Raw genomic sequence first — 25,799 nt, forward strand, 5'->3', positions numbered from 1 at the left:
TTTGTTTCTTAAGTCTTCAGTTTTAGTCTTCATACAAAATCTAACCCTCCTCTAATTTAATTGTCGCAATTATTTATAGTGGATATAACCTTAAACATATGTGTATGTAAAGTTACTAACGCACACACACATACGCTACATATACAAGGCCAACACTTTCATTTTCTTTTGAAGTCAGTCAGACAGCTGCGGCAGCTGTTTCTTAATTTCTATTATAGTGACAACATAATCATCACTGATTCATCAGCATATGTTGTTGGATGTTTTTTGTCGTTGTTGTTGCTGCTGATGTTGATGTGCCGAAAATGTAGTGTAAATTATGAATCATAATTTGATTAAAAGAAATATGAAATACAAAAGATCAACACTTTCTTAACATGAATTGTTGCCATTTATGTGTCATAAAGATGCAGACAGACAAACGAAGAGACCAACCGACCGACAGACAAATGGGCAGATCTTTTGTTGTTTTTCTCTTTTTTAGTTGTATTATGCATTTGTTTGTTTTATTATCTTATTTACTTTTCCATTTTATTTTAGTATTTCTGTTTTGTTTTTCTTGCTTCTTTTTTTGTTATTGTTGTGGAAAGCCACATAAAATTACTTTACTAATAAGGCAAGAGCAGCAACCAAACAGCAGCAACAACAATAATAAAATCACATAAGACCACATTAACTAAATGACAAACATGAAAATGTAGAAAAACCTGAAGTCAATGGATGGAAAGATGGATGGATGTTAGGTTGGCTTTGGTTTGGTTTGTTTGATTTGGTTTGTTTTCTTAGTGTGCCGGTGAGGTTTTTCAAGTTTGAATCTGGTAATGTTTTGAATTACCATAATTAAGGCATTCATTAACCATACAATGTACCACGAGGCACACATACACACAGACATCTGCAAACAATTGTATTCTTGTAAAAAAAATAATGTCATTGTAAAATTGTATCAGCAATTTTAGCAAAGAATAACAGCACTTACTCTTAAAACAATAATAATAATTGCATTAGTTTTTTTTTCTTTGTTTCTCTGTTGTCTTTTGTAATTGGTGACATTCAGCAAATCATAATATTATTGTCATTTACTTTCGCTTTCATTTGTATTTTGTGTTTTGCTTAGTTTGATATGAAATTAAAATTTCTATTTTTTATTTTTTTCCTTATTGTGAAATTTTGTGTAGACCGGCGACCACCCATTGACATTGCCCCTAATTAATTAAAGTTTTTATTTAAAATTACATTTCCCCTAATTACTTTGTTTGCAATTACCTTTTTTGTGTCCCCCGCCGTGAAGGTGGCATTCGAATGCAAAGAAGAAACTCATTAGGTTAAAATTTCAATCAAAAAAATTAACCTTGTGTCCACCATTAAATTCCGCTATGGGAGACGAAGCATAGTTTTACTATGAGATAAGAAAGCTAAAATAATTTGTATAAATATTTAGGTCTAATTATGTATCAAGGAGAAAAAGTTACCGTTATAATCTACATTGTTTATGTTTTCCAAATGTTCGCACCAAACTTTGGGAACTTTAAAAGAAATCAAGGCAGACAGGTTTCATAGGGAACAAGATGGTTTTCCCAAAGAAAGTAAGAAAGTATTCTAACAGAAGAGTAGAAGGTTTTCTTCTAGAAGAACTGAAGATCTTCTCCTAAAAGAAACGAAGGGCTTCTCCTAGAAGAGCTAAAGGTCTTCTTCTAGAAGATTAAAAAATCTTTTCCTAGATAAACAGCTGGCTTCCTCATAAAAAAGCCCAAAGAACTTCTGATAGAAGACTCGAATGCCTTCTCATAGAAGATCCGAAGGTCTGCTCATAGAAGACCCCAAGGACTTTTCATAGAAGAAATTAAGGTCTTCTTATAGAAGACCCGAAGGTGTCCTCAAAGAAGGCCAATAAGTCTTCCCATAAAAGATCCCAAGATCTTCTCCTAGGAGAGCAGAAAATCTTCTCATTAAAGACCAGAACGTGTTCTCAAAGAAGGTCCATAAGTTCTCCTCTCCTTCTCCTCGAAGACGCGAAGGTCTTCTAAAAGAACAGAAGGCATTCTCATTGAAGACCCGAAGGCCTTCACATAGAAGAACAGAAGATCTTCTCTTAGAAGAGCGGACGGTCTTCTCCTAGACGAACAGAAGGTCTTCTCCTAGAAGAGCAGAAGGTCTTCTCATAGAAGAGCAGAAGGACTTATAATAGAAGAGCAGAAGGACTTCTCATAGAAGAGCAGAAGGACTTCTCCTAGAAGAGTCGAAGATGTGGGAGATCTTGGAGAAGGCCTTCGGGTTTTATATGGGAAGACTAGAAGGTTATATCTCAGAAGACTAGAAGGTCTTCTCCCAGAAGAGCAGAAGGTCTTCCAACAGTAGGGCAGAAGGTCTCCTCATAGAAGACACAAAGAAGTCCAATAAGTCTTCTCATAAAAGATCCAAAGGTCTGCTTTTAGAAGAGCAGAAGACCTCATAGAAAAATATAAGTTCTTCTCTTAGAAGATCAGAAAGTCTTCTCGTAGAAGAACAGAAGGTGTTCTCATACAAGAACAGAAGGTCTTCTCACAGAAGAGCCGAAGGTCTTTTCACAGAGGAGCCGAAGGTCTTCTCACAGAAGACCAGAAGGTCTTCTTGCAGAAGAGTTGAAGATCTTCTCCCAAAAAACCGGAAACTCTTCTCCTTGAAGACGAGAAGAAATTTTCTTTGAAGACCAAAAGGAATTTTCTTTGAAGACCAGAAGACCTTTTCTTGGAAGACCTTTTCTCCCAGAAGACCAGATACTCCTTTTCTTGAAAATCAGACGATCTTTGTCCAGAAGACAACAGGATCTTCTCATTGAGTTTATTTACGCTTAAAGGAGATTCACATCAATTGACTGAACCTTCAAGCCATAAATCTCTAATTTATATTTTTCTGTTTTTAAAAAGTTCGTTTCTTAAGTCTTTCGTTTTAACTCAAGTTGACACATTCCACTACGAATTCCCTGAGAAAAAACACATATACACATAATTTATAAAAAATTCACTTTCATTGGTATTCTTCCATGTCTCATTTATAAAAAAAAACAACAGCAACCTACAACAACAATAATGAAATATCTTTCCCTTTTTTTATCACATTAATGTCACAGAAATGTAAATTTCAATTTCGAAAATAAACTTTCATTGATTTTAAGAGCAAAATAAAATAATGGAGCGGTGAAGTGAAGAAAGATTCCACGCTATTACAAATTGTCATTTGAAGCTATCAATTAGGTAAATCGAAGACCAAAAACAAAAAAACCAACGACATTTTCGGATATAAACCCACGTTCATAAATAACAATTTAGAAGCTAAGAAAAAAAATAAATTTCACCGTGGAAACAAATTTTTTAAAAAATAGTTGTGTCAAGTTAAAAGTAGTAGTAGATACCTTTTGTTGCATACATGTGAAAAATATACGATTACATGCAACCCGGATACAACCCTGAATTTTTAAAATGTAACAAAGTTGAAGATACGAAGCCAACCTGACAAGGCGTACTAGTTTAAGCTCGTATAATTGATTTTAATAAACGTTTGTGAATTCTTAATTTAATATAAAAACGGTCGTTGTATTTCATTTGAGTATACGGAAACCAACAGACTTCAATCGATCACTTGACAGTTGTGTCTGAGAAGCTTGAAAGCAATAAATGCTGCCAATAACTCTGAAGCAGATGCAGAGCCAAAAAAATGCCAGCTTGATGCTGAATATAATTGCTTATAACCATGTATTCGTATGTCATATGATGCGAATTTCTTCTGATGGTGGCTGAAAGACACTAGTTTGTTTTTTTTTTCTTACATATGCTTGTTTATCTTCTTTTGTGATCTCTGTGAGTCTTTCTTGCAGAGGAAGACAATTTCTTACATGCCGTTTGACTAATAAGTATATTTCCATTTTGTTATAGCTTGTCCATATTGTTATTAGTAATTTTTCACATTTCTTTGTTTATTAACTCAATGAATAAGAATTTCAAACACGCACAGACTGTTACTTTCATTGCTATTTTTGTTAATTTGGTTAGCAGATAGACAAACAGACAGACAGCCACATGCACAGACAGAGAGAGAGACATGTGAAGTGGAATACACCGTCAATACCGTTTTGTACTTAAGTGATTATTTGAAATATTCCGCACAGAGGAAGTTAAAACTTATTTAAGTATGGCGTTATTACTTAAATATGGTATTAAAAGTACAAAGTTATTATTATTTTTTTCTTTATGTAAATCAATTTCTCTTTAATGCCTAAATAAAGAAATTATGCTGACTGGTCTATGTAAGCATATATGTGTAAAGAATATTTGTGGCTCATATATGGCAAGTGGAGAAAATTGATTACTTTTTTTTGTCATTAAAGGTGTGGTAGGAAAGATAAATACGGTTTGGCGTGGGCAAAGGAATGTTTTTGTGTGTAAATGTGGAGAAAATAAAAGTGAGAATTTAGATGGAATTTTGATTGTTGTTGAAGAAACTGGAAACCTCACTACCCTTCTGGTACCTCCCCCCACAAAATGGCGAAATTACCAAAAAAAAAAAAAAAAATTATTGCACAGAAAGAGAAAGGATGATCCTATTTTGCTCCAACTTTGCAAATTCTAATATTTCCATCAGTGCTAGGTTAGGTGCGAAAATGGACAATATCGGTTCACTCCATCAAGTACCTTCCCCACAGAAGGTCAAATTTTTGAATAATTATAATTCATGTTATCAGTTAATCGGAATGTAAGAGCCTGATTGTCTTCAAATTTCACACATCCCAATAACTGTATTATCCCAAGGTCTGGTGCCAAGATGGAATACATCGGACCACTTCTTCTGGTACCTCCCTCACAAAAGGTCAAAATTGTCAAAAAAAAAATATTTGCCGACAGATGTATACCCTCGGACGATGTTTGATTATTTAAAAATATTTTGACTTTTGTTATGAGTATTCAAATTGTTGACCCTCTATGGAGTAGGTTCCGAAGGACTTAAATAAATATGATATAAATATTGCAGCGTGCCAGGTTTGGACTCTATTCTACTTTCTTCACTTTAAATGAGATATGAAAAAAATTTTGGGAAAATACTAAAAAGTGCGTGAGGTACCAGACGGATGTATTCCATTTTCATACTTCATCTAATAGAGATAAAAATATTGGTATGGCAAAATCGAACATTTTATGCGAAGTCATAAATTCCATATTCATCTCAGATTTCTGGTTGAGAGAAATATTAAGAAATAGCAAGTTGTAAACAATCGCAGACTTATTTCGCAAATTATGAGAGATAAAAGTATTCAGAATTGTGACCCTTTGTGGGTGAGGTACCAGAAGGGGTCCGTAGATATATATCATCTTCACAACAGATCGTGTTAGTAAAAATGCTTGTCTGTGTGAAATTTGAGGAAAGTTGGATGCTTATTTCTCTTTCTTTGAGCATTTTTTTTAAACGTTGAACCCTATGTTGGGGACGTACCAGAAAGAATGGTCCAATCTGTACTATTTTATAACAGATCTTGTGTTGATGGAAATATTGAGATGTACCAGTCTGAATGAAATCAGAGTAAGGTACTAAAAAGGAACTTATTGTGTGGATTTTCCGACATTAAACGATTTTCCATTAAACAGTTTTGCTACAATCATCAAAATACCAAATATCGGGGGTACCGTTATATGAGGGTTATATGAAATCGTGAACCGATAAAGCGCATCTTCGAACTTAACCTGCCTGCAGACAAAAGACTGATCTGTGCAAAATCCTTCCTATTGTTTTGACTTTAGAGTGATTTCAGACAGACGGACGGGCGGGCAGGGCTAAATCGTCTTAGAATTTTACGCTGATCATGAAAAAAATATTATTTCGATGAGTTACAAACGAAATGACGAACTTAATTTACCTTCCATACTATGTATGGTGGAGGATATACAAATTAATCGTTTGTGGGTGAAGGCCAGAAACAATATTGAGCTTTGGAAAATTTAAACAGAATCGGGAAATTGTTTTGCATTTTTCGAGGCTTATACAGGGTGAGATGAAAAAACTGCAACCAACTTCAGACTGCTGTCATTTCTAAGCCACTCGTCCGACAGCTGTTAAAATTATTGCAGAGACAGCTCATTATATTGTTTACAAGCGCACGAAAGCATTCCGGTGAGAATTTTACAGAAAAAAAGTTATTCGTGGTGGAATTCAAGCGCGATAGTGTGATTTTGAAAATATTCTGGAGGGTGTATTAAAGCTTTGCGCACGCAAACATTTTCTGCGCAAGCCTTGGACATTCCAACAGGACTCAGCACCAACGTACTCAGCATGCGCCACCCATGAATGGTTACAAAATGAGGTTCCTCGCTTTCTTTCCAGCGTACAATGGCCAGCAAAATCTCCGGATACCAATCCGTTTGACTATAGTGTCTGGAGGCACTGAAAAATACCAAACTGTCGATCACCCCAAGCAAGCGCTTCGCCGGGAATTGGCCAAAATACCGCAGAGCAATATCACATATCATTGGCCGTTTGAAGGGCATAATTCGTGCCAAAGGTGACCAATTCTAACAAAATTTAGCTTATTCTAAAATTTGATGCTATTTCCGACATTTTTTGATGTCATACAAAAAAATTAAAAAAAAAATCTCACCCTATATATTAAACATTTTTGTAGGTTGATTTTTTATAGCTTAAATCAAAATAAAGCATTTTTATGAAGAGATAATTAAATTTTTATAATTCGAAATCACTACTGCTTCAGTTGGAAATTATGGCTAACACGATCTAAATTCCAAAAAAATCTTGAGCAGAAGCAAGTTTATATCATGTCTGAGATGATATAAACGTTTTCGCCAATTTTCAAAACTCTACATACAGAAAATTGTAATTTTGAATAACAACAATAGGTCTTCTGAAATAATATTCTAGTTATGCGACACAATGGCTGTTAATTGTTGTTATTATTTAATGCTCTTTACTTTAATGTTCTGAGTGTGTATATTTAAGCACCTGTTACACTTTTATTCTCTCGGTCATTTAAAGAAAAAAACAAAAACGACTATTTCCCAACTCTGACATATTTTTCCAACAAAACATTAGTGTTTATGTGATTATGTTCAGCCTTTTTCCACAACATGTTAAATTGTAACATTTCTTTAGAAATGTTTGTTGTTTTTCTTTCATTTGAAAATGAGAACATCTGCACTTAAAACTGTTATAAAATGTGAGTTTTATTTCAACGTTTGTTGTTACAATATTTTGCTTGAATTTTCTTTTACACACTTTTTTATGATTTATGAGAAGACTTTCATACATAACAGTGGCTATATAAAGGAACTGTGTTTTCTTTTACTGCGGTTTATTTTGAGTTTTACAGAATATTACCTGTAAAATCAAATCAATTTTGTATCTTATTCTCGGTGTAAAGTTATGATGATGACATAAATATTTGACATGCTTTCATGGATTTTATATTCACAATACCGACAGTGAATGTTACTTGCATTTACGCCATTATAATTGCTTAATCATTATAACATTGTGTTAATGTCTTCTCGACATTTCCGTTTACTTAATTTGCTTTACACCGTTATCAGTCTTTGTATCTGTAATACAAAAAAATGGTGGAAATGATATTTCATTTGTATACGGATTGATAGCTTAAAGGCACATGTGAATTATAATTAATGACTTATTTTCTGTTCCAAAAATTTGTCTGTAATTTAAGACATTTGGGTGACCAAAAGACACACATTTAACCCTTTGAAAATAATTATTATTTCAAAATTCCATAGCTGTGGGCTGTATTGTGAACTATTTTATAAGTTATACCACTACAACGATATAATAAAGAGAATACATTTTACGAACCAATGTATTACAATGAACTCAATTTTTTTTTTTTTTTTTTTTGAAACGCATTCATTAACAATTGTTTGATTAAATTGAAGAGCAAATGTAAAATGATTAAATAGATAACAAGTAAAAAGCGGTAAGTTCGACCGGACCGGACTTTGAAAACCCTCCTCAATTTGGAACGAATTTGGCAATTTTCAAAAAAATAATATCAGTTAAAAAATCCGTTAAAATCTTAAAAATACCGAATGTAGCTATTATATTAGGGTCTATACATACAACGACGTAGACCTGCATAGGCAACTTTTGTCACAAGTCAGTACAATATTCTAATGCGAAACTTAATAAAATCATCATAATACCGTATATAGGGAGTTACCATTATATGGTTCTATACCAAAACGTGGACCTGCACAGACAATTTTCTGTCATAGGCTGTAGTATCCATTACGAACTTAAAATACCAAATTTGAAACAATTCCGATGAATAATGTCGCTAAAATCATCAAAATACCGAATATCGGGAGGTACCGTTATATAGGGGCTATACGAAGACGTGGGCCTGCACATACAATTTTCTGTCATAGGCTGTAGTATCCATTACAAACTTCAAATACCACATTTGAAACAATTCCGGTGAATAATTTCGCTAAAATCTCCAAAATATTAGAAAGTAGGGAGGTATCGTTATATGGGGGCTATACGAAGGGGTTGACCTACATAGCCCATTTTCAATACCAAAAGTCCTGCATACATAATAAACATATAAGTAAAATTTTATGAACCTACTTTATTTCGTTCGGAAGCTAGAGTGATTTCCACAGACGGACTGACGGACGGACATCGCTAAATCGACACATAATTTTATGCTGATCAAGAATATATTTACTTTGTGGTGTTCAAAATGTATATTTCGGGGTGTTACAAACGGAATGACAAACTTAATATACCCTCCATACTATGATGGAGGGTATAAAAAAGAAAGTTATTTTTTAAAACTTAAGATGCCTTTTTTAACTTTTAAATTTTTTAAACGTAATCAGGATTGATGAATTCCACGATTGAAAAAAGAAATCAAAACATTGTTTGATAGTTTAAACCTACGTTTAAATCTTCGAATAATTTTATTCAAAAATATTTAAAGAAAGAAAGTAAAGGATGAAACGCAATAGAGAGACACAAACAAAGAAGAAAATTAATTACAATTTTGCGTCTAAGATATGATATGATCTAATTTTTATCAAAATTCGGACATCTCAAACACAGTGTAAGGTTGGAATATGTGAGCCAACTCTTACAAATCGGACATATTTAAAGTGAACAGTGTGTACGATGTAATCCAAACTTCGCAAATCGTTGTGTATATATCAAACTTAGTTCGAGTGTATACAATAAGCCTCAAAAAATGCAAAACAACTTTCCGATTCTATCCAAATTTTCCAAACAAATAAAAAAATACCATTGTTTGTGGCATTCAAACGGTTAATTTTTATATCCTCCACCATACACAGCATGGAGGGTATATTAAGTTCGTCATTCCGTTTGTAACTCATCGAAATAATATATGTTGACCTAGCAAAGTATATATATTCTTCATCAGAATAAAATTCTAAGACGATTTAGACCTGTCGTCCGTCTGTTGTAATCACGCTTGTGTCAAAACGAATAAAGATAGAAAGCTAAAATTTTGCACAGATTAGTCATTTGTCTGCAGACGGGTCAAGTTCGATGATGGGTTATATCGGTTCACGATATCATAAGATTGATAATTGTATGTTATTGATTTTTTTAATGTTATTGTCTGAAAATCCACACAGGAAGAGAATTGTCAATATAAGTCCACGATATCGATTACTCCCTACAGCGGTACCTCCCTATATTCCGTATTTTGATAATTTTAGTGACATTTTTGACTGGAATTATTTTATATTTCGTTCCTAACGGGTACTACAGCCTATGACAAAAAAATGTCTTCGTGTAGTTCCCATACAACGGTACCTTGGTATTTTACAATATTCACCGAAATTGTTTCAAATTTCGTATTTGAAGTTCCTAACGGGTACTGCAGCTTGCGACAAAAAAAATTGTCTATGCACGTCCACGTCTTCATGTAGCCCCCATATATCGGTACCTTCCAAAATGCGTTATTTTGATGATTTTAGCTACATAATTTACTGAATTTTTTCAAGTTTCGTATTTGAATATTCTAACGACCTATGACAAAAGATGCCTATGCAGGTCCACGTCTTCGTATAGATCCCAATACCAATGCTATAATTGATATTTTTAAGATTTTGACAGATTTTTATCGGATTTTTTTTTTGAAAAATTTCCAATTTCGATCAGAATGGTAGAGGGTATTCAAAGTTCGGTCCGGCCGAACTAACTGCTTTTTTCTTGTTTTTATTTGATTGAATTTTAAAGTCGGTAGAAAATAACTTCTTCATGAAAAAGTTTGTTTATAATACAGTAAGGTAGGGCAGGTCTTCTTTTGCTGCCAAAATAAGACTCCTTAAAAATATATGTTAAATAACGTTGTTTAAAAAAATATACATATTCAACGTTAAATAAAAAAATTTGAAGGATTTATTGTATTTTCTTCATATTATTTACGGTTGTTTTTTGCAAAGAAAAAATACTTTGTAAAACAAGCTAATATTTAAGCCTGATTTCGCTTTTTTATTTCGGCGTTATTTCATATTGAAATAAACCATAATCTCATCCAAAGATTATATATATTTTGACCCGTACTAGATTGAGATCCATGGCATGAATCTTATGTAAGAAATATATCCGATGTCATCACCATTGTTGATGTTGTCAATTGGTACTTGATCAAATCAAAAGACTCAAGCAACAAACTTGATGACACACATTTGACAAATAATTAAAATTTAAAGTAATAAACAATTGTTTCTGTTTTTTTTTTTAATTTACCTTTTATCTGATTATTTCTTAAAGATGTTGATATATAATCCAAGCTTTTCTTTATTGTTTAACACCAAAAGTAAAAAATTTCTTTTACTTCTATCATCAAGCTAACATTATAACACTTTTGCCACAAATCCAATCTAGTTGTTAGATATTTAATTACCGTTGTTTTGTTGCTTTTTTTCCACACGAGCACCACAAGATGCAATGCGTTGTTTGCTTCTATTCTTAGCTTAAAACTTCGTTTAAAATTCAATTAGTTTTCAACAGCAGAAGCACTGCAGATTATCTTCTTGTTCTCTGCCTTAGCACTTTGGGTGAGATTGAATTATTTTCTTGCCACTGATTTTTTCATTAATAAATGAAATTTCCTTTTTGAGATATCTTCTGTGGATTTCTTCTTTCGTGTTTTTTTTTTTAGTTTTTATTTAACATGTTTTTTTTTTTTTTTTTTGTTTTTTATTAATATTTTTCTTTAGAAAATTCGATTGGTTAATCCCGTCAAAGACGACCGTATTGTCGTATGGTCGCGTACTGAATGAAACTTGTAAGTTGCGAGCAGAAGAAATGTGTTTTGTCTGTGGTTTTACTAAAAAGAAAGCACAACCACTTTTTTATGTTTGTATTACGTTTTATTTGTTCACATAGAGTATGTCTATGTGTGTGTGTAAGTGTGAGGAGCATTAACAGCAATATGGCTTTTAGCTTGTCTTTGCTTTTCAGCCACGGCGATGATGATGATGATGTGGTGTCATTCCATACCGCATTTTTGCAGCCAGCAGCATTATGTTTAATGGTTTGAGCTCTGCCATCAACGCTCCAACCTGCAGTTTTGTTGTAGCAACTTCTGCCTAGCTACTGATTGGTGTGGCGCTCCACAATGAAACATCATAATGAAGTTGCTTTACAATACATTGACGGTCTCTGTTCACAAGAGCTTTATTCAATATTCAATGAATGTGTTGAAGACGTCAAAGAAGTTATTGTTTTTTTTTTTCGTTTTGAGATAAGCTTTACTAAAATTAAGATATTTTCCGGAAATATTTCCTAAACTATTTAGAGCAATAGTCCATCTTTGCCTTGTGCAATATTGGGGAAATATTTCAAAACTTCTATACGCCCCATAAACTGAATGATTTTTAAATAAACTTTCTTTAGGCAAGCACTCGACTCAACCAAAAAGAGGTAATAATACTGCCATTAAAATAATTCTACCCGAACAGAAAGTTAAAAATAATTGGAAGTAATCGTTAACTATGCACACAATATAAAATGAAAGTTTTCAAGAATGGAAATTGCTAATAAAACTAATAAACGGAAAGAAGCAACGAAAAGCAACAATTCGAAATTTTTATGCAGCGTCGTAGAGAACAAAACAAAAGACTTAAGCAACGAACAGCCATTATGCAAAAACTGCATTTTTGCAAACGGACTTTCAATGTCTTGTTTTTAACAAGAAAACATTTCAAAATTATTTTCGGAATTCATGTTTATGAGCCATACCTGCAGTGTCACAACACATATTTTGTGTGTGTGTGGAGATGAATCATCTGTATTGAAAATGTTGTAACTTTAGAGCAACGTCTTTTTAAAAGCTTGTGCCGTTGCCGAGAAAAATAACGAAATTTTAGGTTTGTTTGTGGGGATGCAAAAATATGACCTGTTTCTTTGTGTCCATCACTGGCCAACAACAATGGTTGTGCGAAACACAAAAATTAGTCACTTTTTTCTATGCAAAAATTATTCCCCCCACTGAGATAGGGTCAAATTACTAATTTATATAGCAAATTTATTTTCACTGTTGGATATAAAAGAAAATTCGCTTTCTCAAGGTTTTCTTTGCACCCGGTAACCTTGAGGTGATTTTTAAAGTTTATGAATTTTATAATGTTGAAATAAATCACAAGTAATTGAAGAATCTTTACAACAGAAAACGGACAAATTTAAAAATCGCAGGCAATTATGGAACTTCTTTCAGTCATCTGAAATTTTATTTGATTTTGAATAAGTGAAGAATAAGTTTGTAAAATTGATCATGTGCTGCTCATTTGACAATATTTGAATAGAACGTCCTCAACAAGATTTCTCTAAAACAAATCCGAAATTTTTAGAACGTTAAGTTGGCCGGGCTGAACATTTTATACCCTTAGACATGAGGTAAAGAGAACTTTTATAAATAACAGTAACGGTAACCTTATAGAATCAATTCCTTAAGAAAATGTGGCTTAAATTTGAAGTCCAAAAAACTCGATCGAATTCGAGCTCAAAGCGAAACTCGCGCAATTTCAACAGCGGCACTCCTAGAAGTAGAAACTATTAAGAAAAGGTCAAAAGTCGGGCGGAACATACTATATGATACTCTACACCACTATGCGTATTTATGCGAATTTATGTAAAGTAGATCATACCAACTATGAACCAAATAACATTGCTGTTTATCATAAAAAATATTTATTGGAGCAACAGATATACGGGACCGAGTTTCACTATGTGATAAAATTCGGTTGAATATGAAAAAATCTATTCAATTTAGGCTGATATATGAGGAGCAATAACCGTAATATTGGATGAATATGTATATGGAAGCTACGTAAAAAATCTGAAACGATCTCGATAAAATTCGGCAGAGGTATTTTCGAGCAGTATCGGATGCCAAGTATCAAATGTCATTGTTGTGGAGTGCATATTACGCATGTGAGGGACTTTTACACCAAATCAAATAAAACATATATATGGGAGCTATATAGCATTTTCAGATTAAATGAAACCTTTTGCAACCGAAATGAAACTTTTTGCAAATCAAATGAAACTTTTAAATTTAAAGAAGAAAAAATAACAAAACATTTTTATTTTTAGTAGTTTTTAAATTAAATCAATTAACTATAACTAATATATTGACAAAGAGGATTTTTTATTCATTATAAATATCTACATTTATTTATATTATTTCTTAAATTTTCAATTATTGTAATAACAAATGGTTCTTTATTGATTTGATATAAAATGCTTCCATATTATTAAGTTCTTAAAGCTAAAAAGAGAAATTTAAAGAAATTTTGGCCTTTATAGGTATGGCCAGGACTGAAATGTAAAATTAAGCTTTACCACAATTTTTTATAGTTATAGTCTACTATTAATCTTACATAATAAAGGATTCCCGCTTCGCAGCTTTATTGATTATGGAGATAGAGCAGTCGTGATTTCAATAGACAGATAAGTGGAAATCATTAAATCAACTATGATCATGATTGTATATACTTTATGGGGTCTACGACGAATATTTAGAAGTGTTACAAAACGAATGACAAATTTAATATATCCTCCTTTCCATGGAAGAGATTATAAAAAGGTATCTAATTCGGGTCCTTTGAAAAAAATACCTTGAAAAACTTTTTTCAATCTTTCTGCATCTACACTTGTGTTTTATGGAAGCTTTAAGAAAAAAATTTATAAAAACATAGATATTAATAATCAATAAAAATTCCTCTTTAACTATATATTAGTTATAGTTAGTTGATTTAATTTTAAACCTACTCAAAATAAAAATGTTTTGTTATTTTTCCTTCTAAAAATCTAAAAGTTTCATTTGATTTGCAAAAAGTTTCATTTCGGTTCAAAGGTTTCATTTCGGTTGCAAAAGGTTTCATTCCCGCTGCAAAGGTTTCATTTCCACTGCAAAAGGTTTCATTTCCACTGCAAAAGGTTTCAATTCCACTGCAAAAAGTTTCATTTCCGCTGCAAAAAGTTTCATTTGAATTGCAAAATGTTTCATTTAATCTGAAAATGCTATATCTGAATCGATTTTCACAAAAATGTTAAGCACTTGCTTTTAGGCTGAATTCCGTCGGAAGTGCTAAAATTCAATCTGGGCTGATATTAGCAATTTGTGCACAAAAACCTGAAATCGGATAAAGATATATACTGTGTGTGATGACAAACTGCAACCAACTTCAGATTGCTTTCATTTCAAACCCACTCGTCCGACAGCTGTTAAAATTATTCCAGTGACAGCTCATTATATTGTTTACAAGCGAACAAAAGTATTTTCCAGAAAAAAGTTATTCGTGATGGAATTCAAGCGTGACAAGTGGCTATCGTTAGAGCACTCCCGCATTTAAATGTGAATAAATCTTTTGTATCTCGTACCATCGCTCGTTACCGTGATACAGGTACCGTAGCCCGACGTCAAGGAAGTGGACGAAAGAAAACAGCAACATCAGCAGAAGTGGTTCGAAAAGTAAAGAAGCGACTTTATCGAAATCCGCGTCGCAGTGGCCGAAAAATGACTCGTGAGCTGCACATATCGCAATATTCCATTCGGCAAATATTGAAAAATGAGCTCGGGGTAAAGCCATTGAAGTTCCAAAATGTGCAAGAACTTACACCGCAACAGAAAAAAGTGGACTCAAAAGAGCTAAAGAGTTACTTCGCTTGGTCGAAAGAGGTGAACTGCTGAATTTGGTTTTCTCCGAAGAAAAAACATTCGTTGTCCAGCAGTTTGTAAACAAAATGATCGTGTTTATTTTCCAAAGAGCTCAGCTGAAAATGTGCACCTTCTGTTGGCCACCAGAAATACTCTGGAGGGTTTATTAAAGCCTTGGGTACGCAAACATTTTGGACGCAAACCTCGGACATTGCAACTGGACTCAGCGCCATCGCACTCATCACGCGCGACCCAAGAATGGTTACAAAATGAGGTTGCTCGCTTCATTTTCAGCGCAAAATGGCCACCAAAATCTCCGGATACCAATCCGTTGAACTATTGTATCTGGATTATTTTGGAAAGCAAGGTTGTGTCGATCATTTCAAGTAAGCGCGTCGCCGGGAATGGGCCAAAATACCGCAGAGCAACATTCGGGCAGCGTGTGACGGTTTCATTGACCTTTGAAGGCCATAATTCGTGCCAAAGGTGACCAATTCGAACAAATCTAAACTTATTCTAAAATTTGATTCTATTTCCGACATTTTTTACTTTCATTCAATAAAATTTAAAAAAAAAATGTAAAAATTATGGCGTTTGACTTTGTTGCAGTTTTTTTTATCTCACTCTATAAATGGAAGCTACATAAAAATCTGCAACGATCTCGATAAAATTTGGCAAAGGTATTTTCGAGCAGCATCTGAAAAGTGTGAAATGAAGAAATATTCTGGATACGTTTCGTTGTGAGTTTCTGAAGAAAAAAAGAAGTAAAAATTACTTCTTCTTCTTCGGCCGGGCCATACTTTTAATGCCCTCCACCATTTTGAAAAAACTTGAAAATTTTCCAAACAAAAAAAGAACAGCTCAAAGGAAAACCATTATATATGGGTCTATATTAAGATGTGTCATAGGCTGCAGTACCCATTACGAACTTTAAATACGAAATGGGAAACAATTCCATTAACAAAAATGCTCTAATATCATCAAACTCCAAACGATTCCGATGAATTATGCTGCTAATATCATCAAAATACCAAATACAGGGAATATCAGGAGGAATCGTTATATGGGGGCTATATGAAGATGTGGACCTGCATACGCATACGAGATGCCGTTATATATGGGCTATATAAAGATGTGGACCTACATAGACAATTTTTCATCATAGGTTGTAGTACACATAACGAACTTTAAATACGAAATTTGAAACAATTCCGGTAAAAAAAATTCTCTTCCAGAATGTAAAGTACTCAGAAGGAGCTCCTTGTGTGGATTTTCCGATAATTCCATTGAAAATTCATTAAAATACCGAATATCGGGAGGAAACGTTATAGGGTGAGTATACGATATCGTACACCTCTATATACAATTCAGGGGGTAAAGTACTCATGAAGAACTCCTCTTGTAGAAATTCAGACAATTCCATTGAAAAATGTGGCTAAAATCATCAAAATACCGAATATAGGGACTATACGATATCGTTGGCTGATATATCCCATCTTCCAACTTGACCTGCCTGCAGACTTGAGACTGATTTGTGCAAAATTTTAGCTTCCGATCTAAATTCGTTTTGACTCCAGTGTGATTACAACAAATGGATAGACGGACGGACAGGGCAAAATCGTCTTAGAACTAATCTAGAAACCGCACACGAGTATTGGATACTTAGGCCAAACGTATTTTGTATGCTTTATTTCCCATTTAAGCTCGCAACATTTATTTTTTTTTTAGTTCTACTAATATTAAATTATTAAAAATTTTTATCAATAAAGCTTTTTTCATTTATATATTAGAGCCGTAAAATACATTTTCAAGTTAGTAGAATATTGTATATGTTGAAATATACGTTACTAGAATATAATATGGTAGAGTAAATGCTGTCGAAAAAAAATGCTGTGAGTTTAAAGAAACCCAATTTTACTCGACTTCGAGTGACGGCCTTCGTTTGGTTTTCCATTTTCGAATACCTTGCTGGATAGAGTTCAACTCTTAATAGTTAAAATATTTTAACTTAACTGCAGTACATAACAAGATTTCAAATAATAACAAGTCTAGGCCTGGATTTTCCTTCTGTGCAACCTTATTAAATTGGCCTTGGTTATTTAAAACAGCCAATTACCAATCGCTTATTTTTCACTGTTACCATTCAAAGTAATTGAAAACGTATGCTAATTTACATAAATTTGTTTGGTAGTATGAAAGTGATATTTGTAGGGAAAGTTTAATAACTGCCATACAATGACAAATGTTCTCCAAGACCCCAAAAACCAATTGGCCATTTAAGGTACATGTGACATGGTTAGTAAAAGAAAAGGTGTTCGTGTGTGCGACCATTGAATGTTTATTTACCCATGTTTACCTTTGCATTTTACAGAGAACAATTGAGGTAAGGTACTATGAAACAGTTGAATGTGGTTTTTAAGAATTGGCTAAGGTTAATAGCAAGTTGGACGATAGCTCTATATCAACTCGGACAATACGATCACTTTTGACTAAAAACCTTAGTAAAATATCTTTGAATTTCAAATGACTTGTATTGTGGCAGAAAGGGTAATACATAGTAAGATTGACCAAGTGGTCAATCGGGTATAGACCGTGGTACAATGAAATCAAGGTAGGACACTGCTGCCAATCGATTTTAATTTCTTTTTATACCCTCCACCATAAATAGTATGGAGGGTATATTTAGTTCGTCATTCCGTTTGTAACTCATCGAAATAATACTTTTAAACCTAACAAAGTCAATCCGTTCGTCTGTCCGTCGATTGTAATCACGCTAGAGTCGAAAGTCTGCAGGCAGGTCAAGTTCGAAGATAGGCTATATCGATCCACGACAGCTTCCAGATAATGGTAGTCCCGATATTCGGTATTTTGATGATTTCAGCCAAAAATGTTAATGTAATTGTCTGGAATTCTACGCAAGGAGTTCTTTGTGAGTATTTTAAATTAACGTACAGGCCCATATAATAGTACTCCCGATATCCGGTTTTTGATGATTTTAGCCACATTTTGCGATATAATTTTCTGAAAAAGCTGACCTCTTTGGCAAGTAAACACGATCATTTTCTTTGTTTACAAACTGCTGCACAACGAATGTCTTCTCATCGGAGTGAACCAAATTCGACAGATCACCACTTTCGGATAAGCGCAGCAACTCTTTAACTCTTTTGAGCCTATTTACTTTCTGCTGCGGTGTAAGTTCTTGCCCTTTTTTGGAATTTAAATGGCTTTACCCCAAGCCCATTTTTTATATTTCCCGAATGGAATATTGCGATATGTTCAGCTCACGAGCCATTTTTCGGCCACTGCGATGCGGGTTTCGATCAAGTCGCTTCTTTACTTATCGCACCATTTCTGCTGATGTTGCTTCCGTTCACTTCCATGACGTCGGACTACGCTACCGGTATCACGGTAACGAGCAATTGTACCAGACACAAATGCTGGAGTGCTCTAAATTATAGCCACTTGCGGTTTTCCAGCCAAATATAAAGAAATCACACTATCACGCTTGAATTCCATCACGAATAACTTTTTTTGTGAAAAAAAATTCTCACCAAAATGCTTTTGTACGCTTGTAAACATTATAATTGTAACATTATAATAAGCTGTCACTGAAATAATTTTAACAGCTGTCGGACGGGTGGCTTAGAAATGACAGCAGTCTGAAGTGGGTTGCAGTTTTTTCATCTCACCCTGTATGTTTTTCCATAAGTTATATAAAAAATTAAATAAAAAAAAATACAATATAGACTTTAAAATAATTCAACTTCATGTCAATGTCACAGTATTAAAAAAAAAACAAAAAAATATCCTAAACAAAATCCGAAAAATAATTTAAAAAAATCACGATAATAAATCTCTAAATTATTTTTTAAAAAAGCCCCGGCCAAAATTCCTTCATACTTTTTAAAAATCCACATACATAAATTCCTTAATATATATTTTTTTTAAACAATCCACCTTCATAGCTTCCTTTAATATTAAAAAGAATCATTCGTCAATTACTTGAAAAATATTTTTAAAAAAATCCAAAATCAAAACTTCTTTGAAAAACTCTTGTTCAATTTCATTATTTTCATTTCATTTATTAAGTAATAAAATCGTTGGAAGTTAATTTAGTCTTTGAAAAAACTTTTCATAGATTCCTCGAAATTTATGTTCTTTAAGCCCTTCATAATTATTTTTTTAAATCAGCGTTGTAGTTCCCTAATAAATATTTTAAAGAATACATGTTCACTAAAAAAAAAAACAAACAAAAAAATATAATTAAAATAATTAAAAATGCAAAAAAATGACTTTTAAAAAAACCTAAAAATATATTTGAAAAAGTAGCGTTTATAGTTTGTAAACTTTTTTTTGTTTTAAAATCCATGTGCATAGTATGTGTGAAGTTTTTGCCATGCCAACAACAAACCAAAAATCTCAATTGTAATTTTTATTTTTATAACCCATCAATCTCAGAAAAAAAACTTTGTTAAATCATCACCAAATATGTTTTGCTTAGTTTTGCTTTTTTCAACTCCATCGACATTGTCCAGTGACGATGACCATTGTAATTGAGCTGTTGGTCACAACACAATCATAACGGTGACTTCCGCTTTCACTATCATTTCTTTGATGTAACGCTGCACACCGAGCGAGGGCCAGCAATGTACCCCACCCGTTCGCCTTCTGACGTTGTCCATAACAGATGGGATATTTTTAAAAGCGGTTTTTTTTGCTGAACTTACCCCAACTCATACTCTTTTGGTCTTCATCTGAGTTTAAGTGCGTATATATTTTATGGATGGTTTTAAGTGCACTTGTTTTTTTTTTATTTTTCTTCTCTTAAACTGGCCGTTAATAACAACAATAAGAAACACTGGGACAGAGTGTAATATACCTCCAACCAAAAAAGAGACCTCTAATTATGATCCAAATCAAGCCAAAAGTGTCAATTTATTGGACATTTGAATGTATTTACAAAATTTACAGTGATTATGGGACCTAATTCTTTGATGTGCCTTTATTTCTGGTGCACCCAAAACTTCATTGATGAGGGTATAACAAATCTTCTCAATTATAAATATTTGTGTTGTCAGTTTTTCGTGTGAATGTTTTGATTTAGTTTTTTTTTTTTTTTTTTTTTTTTGTAAAAGTCATTGTCATAACAGTTTTCAATTTAAGAGTACAATTAAGGCGATTATATAAGATTTTGTTTAATTTATTTTAAACAATTTTCTTAAAATCAAATTGGTGTGAAAGATTCCGATAAGTAATGCAATGAAATTACACTCTTAAGTGCAATAAGGTAAACTACAAAATAGAGCAACAAACAAGTAAAAGAAAAATATTAAGTTTGGCTGGGCCGAACTTTTAATTTCCCCCACCATTGCACAAAGAAAACATTTTTATATATTGTTTTTTGAATTCAAACTTAAAAAACTGTTAAACTTAAAAAAAAAACATAAAGTGTGTTAAGCCGTTATATGATTGCGATACCAAAACGAGAGCCTCTGTAGACAATTTTATACTTCAAAGATTGTCATCTACCAAATCTTCTAAAATACCAAATTTGAAACAATTTTGTGGGTAAATGTGACTAGGATTACGCCGTATCGGAAGTACCGAGTATCAGTGGGTATCGTCATATGTGCGCTATAGGAAAACGTGGACCTAAATATTCAATGCTCTGCCACCGGAGTTAGAACCCATTATGAACTACAAATACCAATTTTTAGATAAATCAGTGGGAAATGTGGAAAAATCATCAAAATACTAAATTTGTGGGGCAATACGAAGATGTGGACCTATACATACAATGTTTCGTCCCCGAGCTAGAACCCATTACGAACTACAACTACCAGTTTGTGGCAAAAATCGTGGAAAAATGTGGCAAAAATCATAAAAATACCGAATATCGGGAGGTATCGTTAATAATGGGGCTATACAAAAATGTGGACCTATACATACTATGTTTCGTCACCGGAGCTAGAACGTATTATGACCCACAAATACCAATTTTTAGACAAATCCGTGGAAAAATGTGTAAAAATCATAAAAATATCGAAAATTTGGAGATACCGATATATGGGGGCTATACAAAAACGTGGATATATAAATACAATGTTTCGCCACCGATATATCTCATTTACAATAGTAATCATCCTAGACACAAAGCAAATCGTTCTGTCAAATTTTGAAGCTCTGCGTCTAAAACTACATAAAAACAGCCTTGAGGCTATGCTCGCTTCCTGTCAAATTTGCATGCAACAAGTTGTTTTCATTTATTCAATATTTTTCCTCATTTTAAAAATCAGTTAAACAACAGGAAAAATTAATGAAACGCCCTGATTTTATTTTAAAAATCTAGACAGTTCTATCTTTCAATTCCATAGTAAAAATGGCGAATAAATGCGAGTCTCGCAATTCCGATCTTCCACTCATTGATTTTGAAAATATTCTGTTTTTATTTTTATTTTTCAACACAATAAATACATACGCAAAATTGGCAGAAATCGAGCACACTTAGAAAAAAACTGTAATCAGCTGGTAGATCTACCATATCTTTTTTTGTACCATGGCTGTATCGTGATTTCAACAGACAGACAGACGGACATCTTTAAATCGACTTAGAATTTTACGCTGATCATGAATATATGTATACATTATGGGATCTACGACGAATATTTAGGGATGTTACAAACGGAATGACAAAGTTAATATGCCCTCCTTTTCAAGGTGGAGTGAATAAAAAGATGAAATTGAAATGATGCACTAGTTTTCTCCAGCTCTTGCGTGTAGTTAAGGGAAACACGTAAAATACGCAGGAGAAATCTCCGAAAATTTTCTTTAATACGGTATTTCGTTACGGAATATCAAATGAGCATCGAAGTCGACAACAAGTGTTGCCATCCCATAAGTTACGACAGTGTCGGCATCAAAAAGTAGAAAACTGAATTAAAAATATGTTTATAAAAATATTTCTAAAACATTTTTTAACGATGGAAGAACAAAGATTTCTTAAAATATTTTTTCAATGATTATAATTTGGGGAGTGTATGAAAGAGAATTTGTGAATATAAATTGTATTTTTTTTTTACCACTGATTACCAGGAATTTTGATCTAGGATTTATGTACCCTACAACACTAAAGATTGTAGCACTTATGTATGGATCTTCCTATGTAGTCGGGGAGAGTCAATCCTGCCATGCATTTCCGTCCGTCCGTTTGTCAATGTTATTTTGTAATCACGCCACAGGTCGCAGTTATGACCCGGTCATCACGAAATTTGCATGGGGTTATTGACCATAATTTTTTTGCACAAAAATATTAAAAATTTCCATTAAACCGTGAATATTTTTAATCAATCACGTTTGATAATTTCTTTGATGCTGGTGGCCAAGTTATCTCTAGTTTTTGGTCCACCAGCATTGTATATTTAAATTAAATTTTGTTATATATTTTCTGATCTTGTATTATTTCATAGTAGATATTTTTATTACAAAATAATTTCCATAGGTTCTATAAATTCTATGTGTTCTATGTTACTTAATAAACGATATTATATCATATGTATAAATGAAAACAAATTATTTTAAATGAAAACAAAATTTAAATAAATTAGCTGAAATAATAAACAATTTCAACAAATCATAAAATGATTATAAATAAATTGCTCAAGAACTGTAGTTTACAACGCAGGCAGGTTCTCCTAGCCATTTGCGAAACTAAAATAAAATCGTGAATAGCAATTGTATACACAGCTGCACCATAGTCTTGCATTATCAACGTGCTTGGTTGAATGGATTATCAGGAGATTTGTTCCATTCTTTCATAAGTATTTGTTTCCATTGCGACAGACGCATAGAAGGATTTTCAGCTTTAATGCGAGGCAGGTTTGCGGCTTCAAATGCTTTGTAAGCAGCTCTCATACGTTTCTCTGGATGTTTATCTTCCTCTTCGTCCTTGACACTGTGAAGAACAAAGAACATTATATATATATATACAAAAGAGTATCGAAGAAGAAAACAAACCTCAGCACTGCCAAAGCCTGATCAACAGTAGAGGCGACCTCAACATCAGCCATCGACCTATTTAGATTTTCTTCAATGTAATTTGTCTGCACCACAACACGGGGCTGAGGTTTATTCGCAGCCGCAATGGCATCAAGAGCCCTCTGTTTCTTTTCCATTTCTTCTAAAACCTGTTGACGGCTGATTTTCGCCAATGGCTGTTTTCCCTGGGTTTTAATCGAATTCATTTCCTGGTCCAATAGAGCCTTTGCCTCAGCTTTTCTTCTAGCTGCCTCAGCCCGTTTTCTCTCTTCCTCTTCACGTTTCTGTTGCTTCTTTGCCAACGTTTTATCATCATCCTTCCAAAGAAGGTCCTCTGCTTCTTTTGCAAGTTTGGATTGTGTCGCCTGTTTCGCAGCTGCCTTTCTCTCACGTGCCTCAACGGCCTTACTATTAATTCCCATCTTCTTAGGCATATTGGGATTAGTTTTTATATTTATTTATTTCTTCAACAAAATAAAAGCACTCGTAGAATTTTGTGGAAATTTGCAGTGTTGTTGTTTGTTACAGAAAAAACAATATTGGCAAATGTCAGAAGTTGCGTTGCCAATACAAATGCAATATGCTTTAAGGTTAATTTAGACTATGTGACATAGAAATATTGATTTTAATCATAGAAAATTGTACAAATCAAAAATTTGTTTCGTTATCTTTTGCGATTTTAGAAAATATAATATACTTTAATATAATAAACCTTAAGGACGCACATATGCATATATTTTTATAGTATGTTTACATTAGGACTTCTAGCCGAGCTAAGCTGCTTTACGAGAATTATTTGACTTATTAGTTATGTGGGCAATGAAAATACCTTGAATTTACAAAACTGTGGTAATGTTTCATACTTTTACTCTTATGCTAGGAACACAATTGGAGCGAACGACGAATTTCGCCCTACGCGGCGACAAAATGAGCCGCGAAAATTCGTCGTATGGAACACAATACCGACGAAATTATAAAACAGCTGATGAAGTTGTTTACTTTTTGCTCATTTGTTGACTACAATGAATTATACAAGAACACATAATTCTTTACGTTCTCTATTATAATTTCACTTATGTCCATCTTCTCTATTATAAATTCACTGATATCCATCTTCACTCAGGCGCAAGTACACAAATATATAAACAAATTAATTATGTTTTTTTTATACGAGTAACAGATAGTAGAGTGACCATAACAAATTTTAAAGTAAAAAGTAACTTTATTTACTAAAACACATAAAATTCGTACAAGTATGGCCACCTTGTACTGTTTTGTTCGCCGGTCGCCGGCATATGAAATAGAAATAAAGCTAATTGAGTTCGCGGCGACCGACGAAATTTTCGCCGGTGCCGTGATTGTGTGCACTTCCATATACACATATGTGTTTTATTTTTGACGACGAACATACGCCGCGAAAAAATTCGTCGTTCGCTCCAATTGTGTTCCTAGCATCATACTTTTACTTTAAAGATAATGGTCATGGTACAATAAGGATGTAGAACAGCTTCGTAAAACTACAAAAATACAGCCCTGAAGTTATGCCCGCTTCCTGTCAGACTCATTCAAAATTGTTTTCATTTTTTTTCATATTTTTTCCTCATTTTTAAAATGAGTTAAATACCGCGAAAAATGAATAAAACGTCTGGATTTTTCCCTCAAAAATATTATCCTAACTGTTCAATCTTTCAATTTCATGGCTATACTGGCTAAAAGCTTTAATGCGCGATCCGCATTCGTTTTTCAAAACAATTAATTCATACAAAAAATTGGCAGAAGTAGGGCACACTTAGAAAAAAATTGTAATCAGCTGTTAGCTCTACCTTACCTTTTTATTGTACCATGTTAATGGTAGCGATGGTGGTGTGTCGTTGTATCGTAAACTGATTTAACCCGAAAAACTTATGAAATGAGCCCATTATCAGCCCACCACCTTCTTCGTCTGTTTCATGATAATTATTTCACATAGGATCTAGACATATATATACAATTAATCGACAATATTGCTTAAAATTAATATTTTTTTTTTTTTTCACTGGGGTCATCTTAAAAAATTAATAATTATTAATTAGAACTAAATAAAACATGAGAGAATCATATACAACAAATGAAACAAGTTGTTTTGTACGTTTTACACTTTTCACTTACACTTTTTGACACCTATTTTTTATACCTATACAAATTTTAATTTGTCATTCTGTTTGTATCACCTCGAAATATACATTTTAGCCCCACAAAGTATATATATTCTTGATCAACATAAAATTCTATGTCGATTTAGCGATGTCCGTCCGTCTATGGAAATAACTCTAGCATCCGAACGAATTAAAGTAGATTGAAAAAAATGTACTCAAATGTATGTTATGTCTGCACGACTTTTGGTATTGAAAATGGGCCATGTAGGTCCACGTTTTGGTATAGCCCACATATGGTTCCTCCTTTTCGGTATTTTTGTGGTGAAAGGGACTTGAAGTTCATAATGGGTACTACATACAGCCTATGACAGAAAATTGTCTGTGCAGGTCCACGTTTTCATATAGCCCCCTTATAACGGTACCTCCCAATATTCGGTACATTGTTGATT

General features: G+C 33.2%; 2 protein-coding genes across 3 annotated transcripts in view; both read right to left on the reverse strand.

The window, feature by feature from the left end:
* The window catches only part of LOC101888221 (titin), a 60,163-nt gene extending 48,857 nt beyond the window's left edge, over positions 1–11,306 (reverse strand). For both annotated transcript variants that reach the window (XM_020039424.2, XM_011297333.3), the window contains exon 1: positions 10,765–11,306. The gene's annotated coding sequence lies outside the window, so the exon portion shown is untranslated. The remainder of the gene's footprint in view (positions 1–10,764) is intronic.
* Positions 11,307–22,657: 11,351 nt separating this feature from the next.
* LOC101899037 (coiled-coil domain-containing protein 124) lies at positions 22,658–23,766 on the reverse strand. Its single transcript, XM_005190915.4, has 2 exons — positions 23,195–23,766; positions 22,658–23,132 (listed from the first exon to the last, which is right to left on the reverse strand). The coding sequence occupies exons 1-2, from the start codon at positions 23,647–23,649 to the stop codon at positions 22,946–22,948; spliced, it is 642 nt and encodes a 213-aa protein (XP_005190972.1). The 5' UTR covers positions 23,650–23,766; the 3' UTR covers positions 22,658–22,945.
* Between the last annotated feature and the right edge of the window lie 2,033 nt (positions 23,767–25,799).

The sequence above is a fragment of the Musca domestica genome, unplaced genomic scaffold, assembly GCF_030504385.1.
Source record: "Musca domestica strain aabys unplaced genomic scaffold, Musca_domestica.polishedcontigs.V.1.1 1, whole genome shotgun sequence".
Classification (NCBI taxonomy): Eukaryota; Metazoa; Arthropoda; class Insecta; order Diptera; family Muscidae; genus Musca; species Musca domestica.